Source organism: Vipera berus, assembly GCF_964194415.1.
Source record: "Vipera berus genome assembly, chromosome: 4".
NCBI classification, from domain to species: domain Eukaryota; kingdom Metazoa; phylum Chordata; class Lepidosauria; order Squamata; family Viperidae; genus Vipera; species Vipera berus.
Genome location: NC_138206.1, coordinates 120,534,623 through 120,548,010, shown reverse-complemented (window position 1 = coordinate 120,548,010; position 13,388 = coordinate 120,534,623). Strand labels below are relative to the sequence as shown.

At 48.3% G+C, this 13,388-nt stretch overlaps 1 protein-coding gene across 2 annotated transcripts in view; it reads left to right on the top strand.

Annotated features, from left to right (window-relative positions):
• The window catches only part of VWA8 (von Willebrand factor A domain containing 8), a 114,054-nt gene that overhangs the window by 81,847 nt on the left and 18,819 nt on the right, over positions 1-13,388 (top strand). Inside the window, exons 30-35 of one of the 2 annotated variants that reach the window (XM_081327993.1) lie at positions 1,027-1,143; positions 5,159-5,223; positions 6,499-6,624; positions 7,270-7,379; positions 10,376-10,530; positions 11,512-11,716. In XM_081327993.1, the coding sequence (XP_081184119.1) occupies positions 1,027-1,143; positions 5,159-5,223; positions 6,499-6,624; positions 7,270-7,379; positions 10,376-10,530; positions 11,512-11,716 (778 nt within the window). Of the gene's footprint in view, positions 1-1,026; positions 1,144-5,155; positions 5,224-6,498; positions 6,625-7,269; positions 7,380-10,375; positions 10,531-11,511; positions 11,717-13,388 lie in introns of both variants that reach the window. The other variant, XM_081327992.1, reaches the window with a different exon arrangement.

Sequence of the window (13,388 nt, the reverse complement as noted above, 5' to 3'; positions counted from 1 at the left end):
CCTCTTCCTTCTCCCCCTTCTCCTTCTTCTCCTCCCCTCCTCCTCCCCCTTCTCCTCCTCCTCCTCCTCCCCTCTTCCTTCTCCCCCTTCTCCTTCTTCTCCTCCCCTCCTCCTCCCCCTTCTTCTCCTCCTCCTCCTCCCCTCTTCCTTCTCCCCTTCTCCTTCTTCTCCTCCCCTCCTCCTCCCCCTTCTCCTCCTCCTCCTCCTCCCCTCTTCCTTCTCCCCTTCTCCTTCTTCTCCTCCCCTCCTCCTCCACCTTCTCCTCCTCCTCCTCCTCCCCTCTTCCTTCTCCCCCTTCTCCTTCTTCTCCTCCCCTCCTCCTCCCCCTTCTCCTCCTCCTCCTCCTCCCCTCTTCCTTCTCCCCCTTCTCCTTCTTCTCCTCCCCTCCTCCTCCCCCTTCTTCTCCTCCTCCTCCTCCCCTCTTCCTTCTCTCCCTTCGTCTCCCCTCTTCCTCCCCCTTCTTCTCCTCCTCCTCCTCTCATGGCTAAGGCAGGACTAGAATTCACAGCCTTTTGCTTCCCATCCCGCTCCCTTAACCACTAGACCAGACTGCCTCTCATAACTGCGTCCCGCCTGCTGTAGGCTTAGCGTATAATCCTTTGCACACCTTCCCCTTAAAAAAGGGCGAAACATTGAAATTAAACTATGCACTTTCAGGAAAACATCCGAGTCTGGCACCGTTGCCCACCATTGATGGTTTACGGCTGCCCCTGGGAATGTGAGGAGTTGTGCTGGTGGGGTGGGGGCGATTAGCTGGAGGAAAACAAATAGGGATTTTCCACACTAGAAGAAAATGCCCTTTCGTGAACTCGGGACAACGACGAAATTTTGCGGAAGGGGAAAAAAAAAATCTCAGATGGGGGAAAAAAAGACTTATCTAGTTTTTTTCTGGCCTGTCAAAATTCACCCTCGGTTCCAAACTGGGTTGTTGTGACTCTTAAGCGAAAGGGATCGCCGAGGACACCTATGCTTGTATGTCTTCCAAATTGTCTAGAATTACCCTCTTTTTTTCCTTTTCTCTTACAGAATCACATTATTTTATTGCTGGACACAAAGACGGGGGCCGTAAGCCGACTCACCCTGTTACCGGATATCCAGGCGTCGCATAAAGGGACATCTTGGTGGGGAGGCAAACAGGAGGAGGTAAGGCATCTGAGTCGCCTAGCTCAGTCCTGCACTTACAGCCACTCGTTTAGTGACCATTCCAAAGTTGCAACGGCACTGGGGGGGGGAAAGAAAGGGATTTTTGATCGTGTGATCAAAAGTCCCTTTTTGATCACGTGATCAGACTTCAGAGGCTCGGCAACTGGCATGTACTTACGACGGTTGCATTGACGAGCAAAGTCAAAAGGGGAAGCCGGATTCTCTTAACGACCGTGTTGCTAACTTATCAACTGCAGTGATTCGCCTAACGACGGTGGCGAGAGAGGTCGTAAAACGGGACAAAATGTCTCACTTAGCAACGGAAATTTTGTCGTCAATGGAGAACTAGCTAGAAATGTTTCAAGCTATTGGTAGTCCTCGACTTAGGACTTGCGACACTTAGCAACCATTCGCAGTTACGAAAAGTTACCTACGACCCGGATTTGGAGTTCCGACATCCACCCGCCCCGCCCCCCCCTTCACAATCACATGATCCCATTTTGGGCACTCAGCAACTGGCTGGCCTTTGTGGCCATTCATCCCGTTGTCACGTGACTGCGATTTATGGCCCTTTTTTACAGAAATCGGCTTTTACATCTGGTTTCCAGCAAAAAAAAATATCCATAACGGACAATTATTCGCTTAATAACAGTGGTGTTCGCTTTACAACCGCCGCTGAATGTTTAATGGACGCCACACACACACAAAAGGCATAAAATTGGACCGGTCACATGGGTGCCTCAGTGTACGGTGTGTAAGTCGAGCACTTAAGTGTCCTTCAAGCCCTCTTAAAGCTGTTTGTGGTCCAGTTCTTAAAAGGGGGTCAGCCAGAGCAGGGGGTTGGACTAGATGACCTCCAAGGTGGTTGTTGTTGTTATATCTGAAGAAAATTGGCTCCCCTAATCCTTGAAAAGGGAACCGGCTGCTCTTCGGCCGATGGATTGAGGCCTCCAGATTAAGTTCCAGCACTCAGTGAGGTTGTACCCGGTGGTTCAAGGGCTGTTCTAACTCTTCCATTCTGGGGCCCTCTGAAAACTCACCTCATGATGTCTCTGAACGTTTTTTCGCCCTGTGGGGGAGGTGGATGGATGGACGGCATCAAAATAAAGTAAAATAAAATGCAAAATAGTAAAATAAATTAAAGTAAAATAAAATATAAAACAAATAAAATATTAAATTTTAAAAAAATAAAAAATAGAATAAATATTAGATTAAATTAAAAAAATAAAAAAATATTAAATGAAATTAAATAAAAAATAATAAAAATATAACAAAATTAAAAAATTAAAAATAAAATAAAATATAAAATAATAAAAAAGAAGGAAAAAGAAAAAAGAAAAGAAAAAATAATAAAAGAAAATTAAAATAAGATAACGTAGCAACAAAATAAAATAAATTAGTATAATTCTTTTTTTTTAAGCAATATTGCCCTCTTTTTTGAACTTTCTGAGTTTTTATAGATCTTGAAGATCCTGGTTGGGTGCCCTTCCAATCTATGACATGTCATTGTGGGGAAAAAATAAACTACTTCAATCCATCTTGTTAAGGGGATTAAACTGTTGCCTGTGGGGGGAAAGAAAGCCTTCATTAAACAACCAGGACTCCTGGTTGAATTATGGGAGGCAAAGTCCACCCATCTTAAAAGTTGCAAGGATAAGTTGTTCCTATTTTAGCTCCCATCTTTAAACACGGCTCTGCATCTGGATTTCATAGAAGCCTTCAAGACAAGTTCTTTTTCCCCGTAAGAGGTAATCTCCGGGTCTCTGAAATCCCGTATGGATTTCCCTTTTTCGGTGTCTTATCTGAGTACACGAGTTCAATGAGCAATTCCAGTACCTTTCTCCCTAATACAACACTGTTGTGTCTTAAGCTTCTTTAAGGCTTAACATTCCTCCTTACACGGTCCTGCTGCTTCAGGCTTTACCCCTGATTTGTTCAACTTTAACCCCGCTAAGAGAGGCTATCTTAAGAAAGGTTTATTTCTTAAGATAGGCAACGGCACTATCACGAAAAGATTACAGGGGTCTCCAAAGATTGGTTTGAGAAACCGCATATATCAGAAGAACAGAGCTGGGAGGGCCCTTGGAGGTCTTCTAGTCCAGCCCCCTGCTCAAGCAGGGAATCATTTCACACAAGCGGTTCTCCAATCTCTTCTTAAAAACCTCCAGCGTTGGGGCATCCAAAACCTCTGAAGCTGTTCCACTGACTTTCACCGTCAGGAAATTCCTCCTTAGTTCCAGGTTGCTTCTCCCCTTGATGAGTTTCCACCCGTTGCTTCTTCTTCTCCTGCCTTCAGGCGCTTTGGAGAAGAGGTGGACCTCCTCTTCTTTGTGACAAGCCCTCAGACACTTCAGTTTTTCAGTTCAGCTATTCTACAACTAATTGTGAAACACCTGTAATAATAGTTGTAGGCTCCGTTGGAGTCGGAACTCGATGGCTTCTTACTGATATTTCATTACCAAACCTACTATAGGTAACATGCTACCTAGTTTGGGTAATGAAACGGCTGCAAGAAAACAACTAAGCACAGAGAGTACCAAGGATCCCACAGTCCTCCTCCTCCTCCTCCTCCTCCTCCTCCTCCTCCTCCTCCTCCTCTTCCTCTCCACAAACCCCACTCCCTTCCAGCACTGATGATGTTACCTAGTTTGGCTGATGAAATGTCTGTAAGAAAACAAGCAAGCTCAGAGAGCACCAAGGATCCCACAGTCCTCCTCCTCCTCCTCCTCTTCCTCCTCCTCCTCCTCCTCCTTTCCACAAACCCCAGTCCCTTCCAGCACTGATGATGGTACCTAGTTTGGGTCATGAAACGTCCACAAGAAAACCGCCAAACTCAGAGAGGACCGAGGACCCCACAGTTCAACCTGAAGCTACAGATACTCTCTTCCAAATAAGAGTTGTATATCCCCTGTACCAAAGCGAGCACAGAAGCCTGTTGCAATTTGAAGAATATAATTTGAGCGCACCCCACCAGAAAACTGAGTTTGGTGCTCTGAGGATTTTTATTTATTTATTTTTATTTTAATTCCATTTATATCCCGCCCTTCTCCGAAGACTCAGGGCGGCTTACAAGCTTAGCAGTAGCCTTCATTCTATGTATATGCCTGCTTATCACACCCCCCAAGCGGCATTTTTACAAAGTCAGCTTAATTGCCCCCAACAATCTGGGTCCTCCTTTTACCTACCTCGGAAGGATGGAAGGCTGAGTCAACCTTGAGCCTGGTGGGACTCGAACCTGCACTAATTGCAGGCAGCTGGTGTTACTTAAGGAGGCATTAGCCCACTGCTCCACCAAGGAAACTTCCTCCCGCGAAACCATTTTTCCCTACGATGCAGTCTTACGCCAAGGAGCGTGTTGCCAGGTAATACAGGCAGTCCTCAACCTACGACCACAACTGAGCCCCAAATTTCCACTGCTAAGCGAGACATGGGTTAAGCGAATTTTGCCCCCATTTTACCACCTTTCTTTCCACCGTTGTTACGTGAATCACCTGCAGCTGTTGTCACACGGCCGTTAAGTGAATCAGGCTTCCCCCGTTGGCTGTGCTTGTCAGCAGGTCGCAAAAGGGCGGATCACGTCACCCCCGCGGGACGCTGCGACCGTCGTAAGTGCCAGTCCGTCGACCAGCGTCTGAATTTTTGATCACGTGACCACCGGGATGCCGCAACGGTCGTCGGTGTGAAAAACGGTCCTAAATCGCTTTTTTCCCAATGCCGTTGTAACTTGGAACGGTCGCTAAACGAACTGGTGTTAAGTCCAGGACTCCCTGTATTTCATTTAGCAGAGAGAATAGGAATCGGTGTTAGCATTTCGGGGATCGGACCTTGACGTTTTTCTCCTCTGTGTTAAATCTGTCTTAAAAGAATCTTTTCCTCGAACAAGCCAAGTCTCCATCTGTAACGAAGAGGTTTTAAAGCTTTAGTGAATGGGGCAATTTGGCCGAAGAACCGTAACTGATTGTTCTGTCTTTTTCTCCTCCTCCTCCTCCTCCTCCTCCTCCTCACTTCCAAGAAGACAAGTCACAAAATGTGCAAGGAATTCGCCCATAAGAACTGGCTGGTCTTTTACAAAGAGGAAGGGTAAGTCTCAACGCTGCTAAGATGGGATGTCCTTGCTTTGACAACCTAGGCTAGGGCAGTGATGGTGAACCTTTTAGAGACCAAGTGCCAAAACTGCAACCCAAAACCCACTTATGTATCATCGGGTGCCAGGTGGGTATGGCCCATTGGGTGGGTGTTGCCCATTGGGTGGGCGTGGCCCATTGGGTGGGCATGGCTGTGGTGGTAACGGCAGACTAAAGGTAAAAGGTAAAGGTTCCCCCGCACATGCGTGCTAGTCGTTTCCAACTCTAGGGGCCGGTGCTCATCTCCGTTTCAAAGCCAAAGAGCCAGCGCTTGTCCGAGGACGTCTCCGTGGTCATGTGGCCGGCATGACTGGACGCCAAAGGCGCACGGAGCGCTGTTACCTTCCCACCGGAGTGGTCCCTATTTTTCTACTTGCATTTTTACGTGCTTTCGAACTGCTAGGTTGGCAGAAGCTGGGACGAGTAACAGGCGCTCACTCTGTTATGCGGCACTCGGGATTCGACCCGCCAAACTGCCGACCTTCTGATCGACAAGCTCAGCGTCCTAACCCACTGAGCCACCGCGTCCCTTAACGGCAGACTGGGTGGGACTAAAAAGTTCAATCAATCAGTTCCAGCTTTGCGAGATCTTTCGTTTGCTCCCCACGAGAAATTGAAATTGAATGATTGATTGAACCTTTTTTTTTTTTTGCACACAACGGCGGAGGCCTAAAGCGAAAAGGTTTTATAAAACCCAGCTGAAGGCCTAAGACAGGGGCGACGGTGCGCGTGGCCACAGAGAGGGCTCTGCGTGCCACCTGTGGCACGCATGCCACAGGTTCGCCACCACGGACCTCGGGAGATGCAGCCTTTTCCTTCCCTCTGCTTTACTCTTAGAATTTAGATGAGCCTGGGGTGGGGGGAGGAGGAATGAGATGGGAGTTAGTTAAACTGAACAATTCAATTTTGAAAGAAGAGATGATAAGGAATGGCGGGTGGGAGGAGGAGGAGGAGGAGGAGGGAAGGCCTGCATTTCAAACTAATTGGAGAATGTGATTTACGACTGCAAATTAAAGGAGGGAATTGTGCTTTGATACTTATGTGCCCAGGGGAGGGGAATTCAGGTGCAACTTGAATAAAGATTCTTCAAGGTAAACAATGCCTCGAAGTTCTCTGAAGAGTCGGAACCCTGACAGTAAGAATGAATTCCTTCTTGTTGGTGCTCGCGGAGGCATCCTGGGCTTCTCCCGCACCTGATTTTTTTTAAAAAAAACATTTTTTTATCTTTCAGGAGCTACCTTACCGTGATGGATGTCCTGGAGGGCAATGCCCACACCATCTCCTTGCCCATCAGTCTCCAGTCTGTCTTTTTAGTCGCCGAAGACCGCTGGCTTCTGGTGGAAAATAAAACCAACCAGTAGGAACAGTTTTTCTGACGTCATCACCTGACATCCTCTACCTATCCTTGTCGATCAGTCTTGGCCTCTTGGGAACCGGTGGATTTTCAGCTCTTAAAATTCCCCAGCCATGCTGGGGAATTCGGGGAGTTGAAGTCCAACCCTCTTTAAGTGGGCAGGGATTTAAATCTTAACAAACAAAATGGAGGCTGGCTGAGGAATTCTGGGAGTTGAAGCCCACAAGTCAATCAGAGGGCCAAGTTTGAAGACCGCTGATTTAAATCAAACAAAATGGAGGCTGGCTGAGGAATTCTGGGCGTTGAAGTCCACAAGTCATCAAAGGGCCATGTTTGAAGAGCCCTGGGCTACTACAGTGTGTACTACCTTGGAAGACTGCTTAGACTGATTTCAACGGACCCCAGAAATACAAGACGAATAGGGGGTCACCAATAATAAAAGTAACTGAATTCAACCTTTTAACATAGCGTTGAATTGTGCCGTGTAGAGTTATCCTAGTTCTTCTTGGGGACTTGACTTCCCCTATTGGGAAACCAGCAGAATTGGGGAAGAACCAGGCCAGCCACTTTAAAGTCCCTGGGGGAAAAAAAAAGACAGGCTATTAAATCTGCCATTTAAAACATGGATAAATTCCTTGTGATTTCCAGGAAGTACCTGTTGACGAAACCGCTACACCTGGCTGTGGAAGAGACCGGCACATGCCAATTGCACACTCTGACCGAGGAACCAGGAGAAACTGGATTTGGCCTAACCAGGGGTACGGAATTTAAAACCAAATTGTCAGCTCCCTTGGGGGTTCCCCCCCCCTTTGTCTGCATAATTGTGGAATTGTAAAGTTTAAGAAGACACGGCTTCAGAGGATAGATTTGCTGGACTCGGTATTTTCACATAGGCCAGTGTTTTTCAACCTTGGCGACTTGAAGATGCGGGGACTTCAACTCCCAGAATTCCATAGCTTGCTGGCTAGGGAATTCTAGGAGTTGAAGTCCACAAATGCTGGCTGGGGAATTCTGGGAGTTGAAGTCCACATAGGCTGGCTGGGAAATTCTGGGAGTTGAAGTCCACACAGGCTGGCTGGGGAATTTTGGGAGTTGAAGTCCACAAAGGCTGGCTGGGGAATTCTGGGAGTTGAAGTCCACACAGGCTGGCTGGGGAATTCTGGGAGTTGAAGTCCACAAATGCTGGCTGGGGAATTCTGGGAGTTGAGGTCCACAAAGGCTGGCTAGGGAATTCTGGGAGTTGAAGTCCACAAAGGCTGGCTGGGGAATTCTGGGAGTTGAAGTCCACACAGGCTGGCTGGGGAATTCTGGGAGTTGAAGTCCACACAGGCTGGCTGGGGAATTCTGGGAGTTGAAGTCCACACAGGCTGGCTGGGGAATTTTGGGAGTTGAAGTCCACAAAGGCTGGCTGGGGAATTCTGGGAGTTGAAGTCCACACAGGCTGGCTGGGGAATTCTGGGAGTTGAAGTCCACACAGGCTGGCTGGGGAATTCTGGGAGTTGAAGTCCACAAATGCTGGCTGGGGAATTCTGGGAGTTGAGGTCCACAAAGGCTGGCTAGGGAATTCTGGGAGTTGAAGTCCACAAAGGCTGGCTGGGGAATTCTGGGAGTTGAAGTCCACATAGGCTGGCTGGGGAATTCTGGGAGTTGAAGTCCACAAATGCTGGCTGGGGAATTCTGGGAGTTGAGGTCCACAAAGGCTGGCTAGGGAATTCTGGGAGTTGAAGTCCACAAAGGCTGGCTGGGGAATTCTGGGAGTTGAAGTCCACAAAGGCTGGCTGGGGAATTCTGGGAGTTGAAGTCCACAAATGCTGGCTGGGGAATTCTGGGAGTTGAGGTCCACACAGGCTGGCTGGGGAATTCTGGGAGTTGAAGTCCACACAGGCTGGCTGGGGAATTCTGGGAGTTGAAGTCCACAAAGGCTGGCTAGGGAATTCTGGGAGTTGAGGTCCACCCATCTTACTCTTGTCACGGTTGAGAAACAGTGGCGTAGGCAACGCCTAGTATTCCCTGTGTGGCAGTTTTACAGTACAGGATTAAAAATAGAAAGAGTCAGATCAAGTTGTGAAAAAAATGAGGGAGGGTGTAGCAAATGGAAATCGCACCTTTCCGTCTTGCCTGAAAATCCCAAACGAGAGGAGCTGTCGTCTCCAGAGAAGCTGAACTAAGCAGGATCCTCCGAGTGTTGCTGGCAGAAAAGCTTGTGGGAAAAAAAAATCTTTGCTCCGAATTTGCCAGGAGAAACAAAGTCGGCTAAAAAGATCAAATAGGGCCTTTCTTTAAAACGCAGGCAGATGCTTTGAAAAAGGAACAAATTGTTCTCGACTTACGTTTGTTTAGCGTCCGGGCAAAGCTACAAGGGCACCAAAAAAGGGGACTTATGACCCAGTTTTCCCACGTGCGACCGTTGTAAGCATTCCCCCCTGGTCGTGTGATCAAAATCCAGACGCTGGGCAACTTGACTCGGATTTACGACGGTCGCACTGTCCCCGTGGGTCACGTGATCTCCCCTTTGGTCGCCACCTGCTGACCAGCAAAGCCAGTGGAGGAAGCCAGATTCACTTAACGTCCGTGTTTCTAACTGAACAACCGCAGGGATTCCCTTAAACCACCCTAGCAAGCCAGGTTGCAAAATGGGGCAAACCACACTTAGCAGCAGGATGCTTCATTTAGCAATGGAAATTTGGGGCTCCCTTGTGGCGTAAGCCGGGGACCACCGTAGTTGCACACCTCGCTAACCGATGTCTAGCAAATGATGTTGGGTCCCTAATAAGATACTGTAAATCAGGGCTCCTCAAACTTGGCCACTTTAAGACTTGTGGACTTCAACTCCCAGAAGTCCACAAGTCATCAAAGGGCCAAGTTGGAAGACCCCTGTCTTCAATCTAACAAACAAAATGGAGGCTGGCTGAGGAATTCTGGGGATTGAAGCCCACAAGTCATCAAAGGGCCAGGTTTGAAGACCCCTGATCTAAATCTAACAAACAAAATGGAGGCTGGCTGAGGAATTCTGGGGATTGAAGCCCACAAGTCGTCAAAGGGCCAAGTTTGAAAACCCCTGATCTAAATCTAACAAACAAAATGGAGGCTGGCTGACGAATTCTGGGGATTGAAGCCCACAAGTCATCAAAGGGCCAGGTTTGAAGACCCCTGATCTAAATCTAACAAACAAAATGGAGGCTGGCTGAGGAATTCTGGGGATTGAAGCCCACAAGTCATCAAAGGGCCAAGTTTGAAGACCCCTGATCTAAATCTAACAAACAAAATGGAGGCTGGCTGAGGAATTCTGGGGATTGAAGCCCACAAGTCGTCAAAGGGCCAGGTTGGAAGACCTCCGATTTTAAATCTAACAAACAAAATGGAGGCTGGCTGAGGAATTCTGGGAGTTGAAGTCCCCAAGTCTTAAAGTAGCCAAGTTTGAAGACCCCTGCTGTAAATCCACCGCCCTATTCCTTTTCATTTTAATCGATTGTGGAGTGCCTGGTTTTGTTCATCAGAACGTCGCATGCACAACGATGAATGTCCGCTTCAAAGCTCTCGTGATAGGGAGGCTAAATTTTAAAAAATTAAAAAAACAAAGACGCAACTGAAGTAATTTCTACCATAAAACCTGTCCCGAGAGATGTTCGGATTGGTTCCTTTGATTGCTGCTGAACAGTAAGTAACCCAAGCCATCAGCCCGCTCTCGGCTTCAATCGATGGTTCGGATCCAGTATTGATCTCTTGTGTTTGTTTGCTGCGCTCTTCTTCCCAGTCCTGGAAAGCTACGTGCCCCAGGCTGTTTCTCGGGATCCTCTGTCTTCCGAGAACTTAAGCCGAGCCCTTGAGCAGAAAATCAGCGCCCCCAACCGAGTCTTCTCCAGCCAGGAAGATTACGCGACGGTGGTGATTGGGTTCCCGGATCTCATGGTAGGCCTTTGGGAAAACGGTTTTTCTTTTCTTCCGTTGGGTTTTTGGAAGTTCTACGTCCGTGATTGTATGTGCTTTTCCCCGGCGGCCGAGAAGGTCAGCCTTGGGCCTGCAGTCTGGGATGCCTCGTTTAGACAAATGATGGCCTCCTGAAATATATTTACATTAAAAATCGTGGAGAAATTCGTTTGTAAACTACAGGGGTTAAATTAACATTTAATCTGTTTTAAAATGGCTTGCCTGCCTGCCCTCCCATCTTCCTTCCTTCCTTTATTCCTCCCCTCCCATCTTCCTCCCTCCTTTCTTCCCTCCTTCCCTCCCTCCTTCCCTTCCTCCCTCCCTCCCTTCCTTCTCTCCCGCCTTCTTTCCTTCCTTCCTTCCTTCCTTCCTTCCTTCCTTCCTTCCTTCCTTTCTTCCTCCCCTCCCATTTTCCTCCCTCCCCTCCTCCTTCCTTCCTTCCCTCCCTCCCGCCTTCTTTCCTTCCTTCCCATCTTCCTCCTTCTTTCCTTCCTTCCCTCCCGCCCGCCTTCCTTCCTTCCTTCCATCCCTCCCGCGTTCTTTCCTTCCCTCCTTCCTTCCTTCCTCCCCTCCTCCTTCCTTCTTTCCTTCCCTGCTTCCTTCCTTCCCTCCCTCCCGCCTTCTTTCCTTCCTTCCTTCCTCCCCTCCCATCTTCCTCCTTCCTTCCTTCCCTGCTTCCCTTCCCTCCCACCTTCCTTCCTTTCTTTCTTCCTTTCTTTCTTTCTTTCTTTCTTTCTTTCTTTCTTTCTTTCTTTCTTTCTTTCTTTCTTTCTTTCTCTTTCTTTCTTCCTTCCTTTCTTCCCTCCCTCCTTCCTTTCCTCCTTCCTTCCTTCTTTCCTTCCCTCCCTCCCATCCTCTTTTTCTTTCTCTTTCTCATTCTCTCTCTCTCTTTCTTTCTGTTTCATTTGATTCTAACGGGACACGACGCCGCTTCACCGCCACACGCCCCTTTGTGCCCCACAGTCCCCCAACGAGGTCTTCAGCTGCAGGAGAGGCTCCCCCCTGAGCAGTCGGCCCCGTTCGCCCGCCGACCCGCTTTATTACGGGAGAGCTAGCCGAGGCGGCGGCACGGCAAAGCACGCCAATTGTGTCACCCTGGCTGCCGCCAGCCAGGTGGTGAGGATCTTGGCGCCCGGAGACGTGCCTCTCAAGGAGCTCTATCCGAAAGGTAACGCAGCACCGACGTTCCTCAGGTCTCGCCCAGCTGGCCACAAGACCGTGGCTTCTTCCTCAGTGTTATGTCCGTAGACAGGAAGGCCTCCACTCGCAGGCATCCGTTGAGCGACTCTTCGGAGTTACCAGGCCACCGAAAAAGGGAGTTAAGGCCGTTTTTCACACAAACGTGGCGGTACCTCCACGGTCACGTGATCAAAATTCAGAGAGTTGGCAACTGGCATGTACTTACGACGGTTGCAGCGTTCCCCACCGCCACGTGATCCCCTTTTGGCATCTTCTGAAAGGCAGAGTCAATGGGGAGCCTTGGTGGAGCAGTGGGCTAATGCCTCCTTAAGTAACACCAGCTGCCTGCAATTAGTGCAGGTTCGAGTCCCACCAGGCTCAAGGTTGACTCAGCCTTCCATCCTTCCGAGGTAGGTAAAATGAGGACCCAGATTGTTGGGGGCAATTAAGCTGACTTTGTAATAATGCCGCTTGGGGTGTGTGTGAAAGCCCTAATAAGCAGGCGTATACATAGAATGAAGGCTACTGCTAAGCTTGTAAGCCGCCCTGAGTCTTCGGAGAAGGGCGGGATATAAATGGAATTAAAATAAATAAATAAATGGGGGGGGGGGGAAGCCAGATTGACTTAACAACCATGTTGCTGGCTTAACAACCCACCACACACACACACACACACACACACACACCTATGACCCAGAGAAACAACACTGGTCTGTTAACCCGGATGCTGAAAAGATGAGTCGTTTGTAGTTTCCGCTTCAGAGGAGTTTAAGGATCGGAGGCCTCTGTGGTCACCAAGGGAAAAATCCGATGTTCAAGCCATCCAAACGCTCTTCATAATGTTTGTGTTTGTGCTCTTTATAATCTCTTACGCTGCAAAAGAGGGGGGGGGGGAGAAACAGGACCTTGAACTCACTTATCTCAGCGTATCTCTCAGGTTGCTCTCTTTTTTTTTGTTTTTCTAGAGCTGTTAAAAATGCTCCTTAAATACCTTTTCCAGCCAGCCCTGGCGATGAGTTGTCGAAGGGGCAACTGCAGCTCAGCCCTGATTAACTTTGATTCGTGTTTTATTTCTACTGCAGCTTCCAGCCTGCCTCCTTCCCTTCCCTTACATATCTTAAAACCGCAGAAATAATTCCGAGTTCCTGGTCTTCCTGGAACACAGCCACAATTTCCGGTTGCTAAGTGAGACGGTTAAGTGGATTTTGCCCCGTTTTTCAACCTTTCTTGCCACGGCAGTTAAGCGAATCACATAAGTTGTTAATCGAGTAACAGGGTTGAGAAGGTCACAAAATAGGGTCACCTGAACCCGGGACACCGCAACCGTCATAAATACGAGTCAGTTGCCAAGCGTCTGAATTCTGATCACCTGACCCCCTGGGGATGCTGCAAAGGTCGTAAGTGTGAAAATCGGTCATAAGTCACGTTTTTCAGTGCCGTTGTATCTTTGGACAGTCATTAAATGAGCTGTTGTAAGTCAAGGACTATCTGTTGATATATTTCAGCATTCAGCTGAAATAATAAAACACCTGCCTTATTTCCTTACCTTCTATAACTTATTACGAGAATAATTTGAGTTTTTCCTATAATTTCCAGTCCCCGCCCCCAACCTGGTAAAATTTTATGACATGAGAGAGATGTGATTTATTGGGACGATTAGT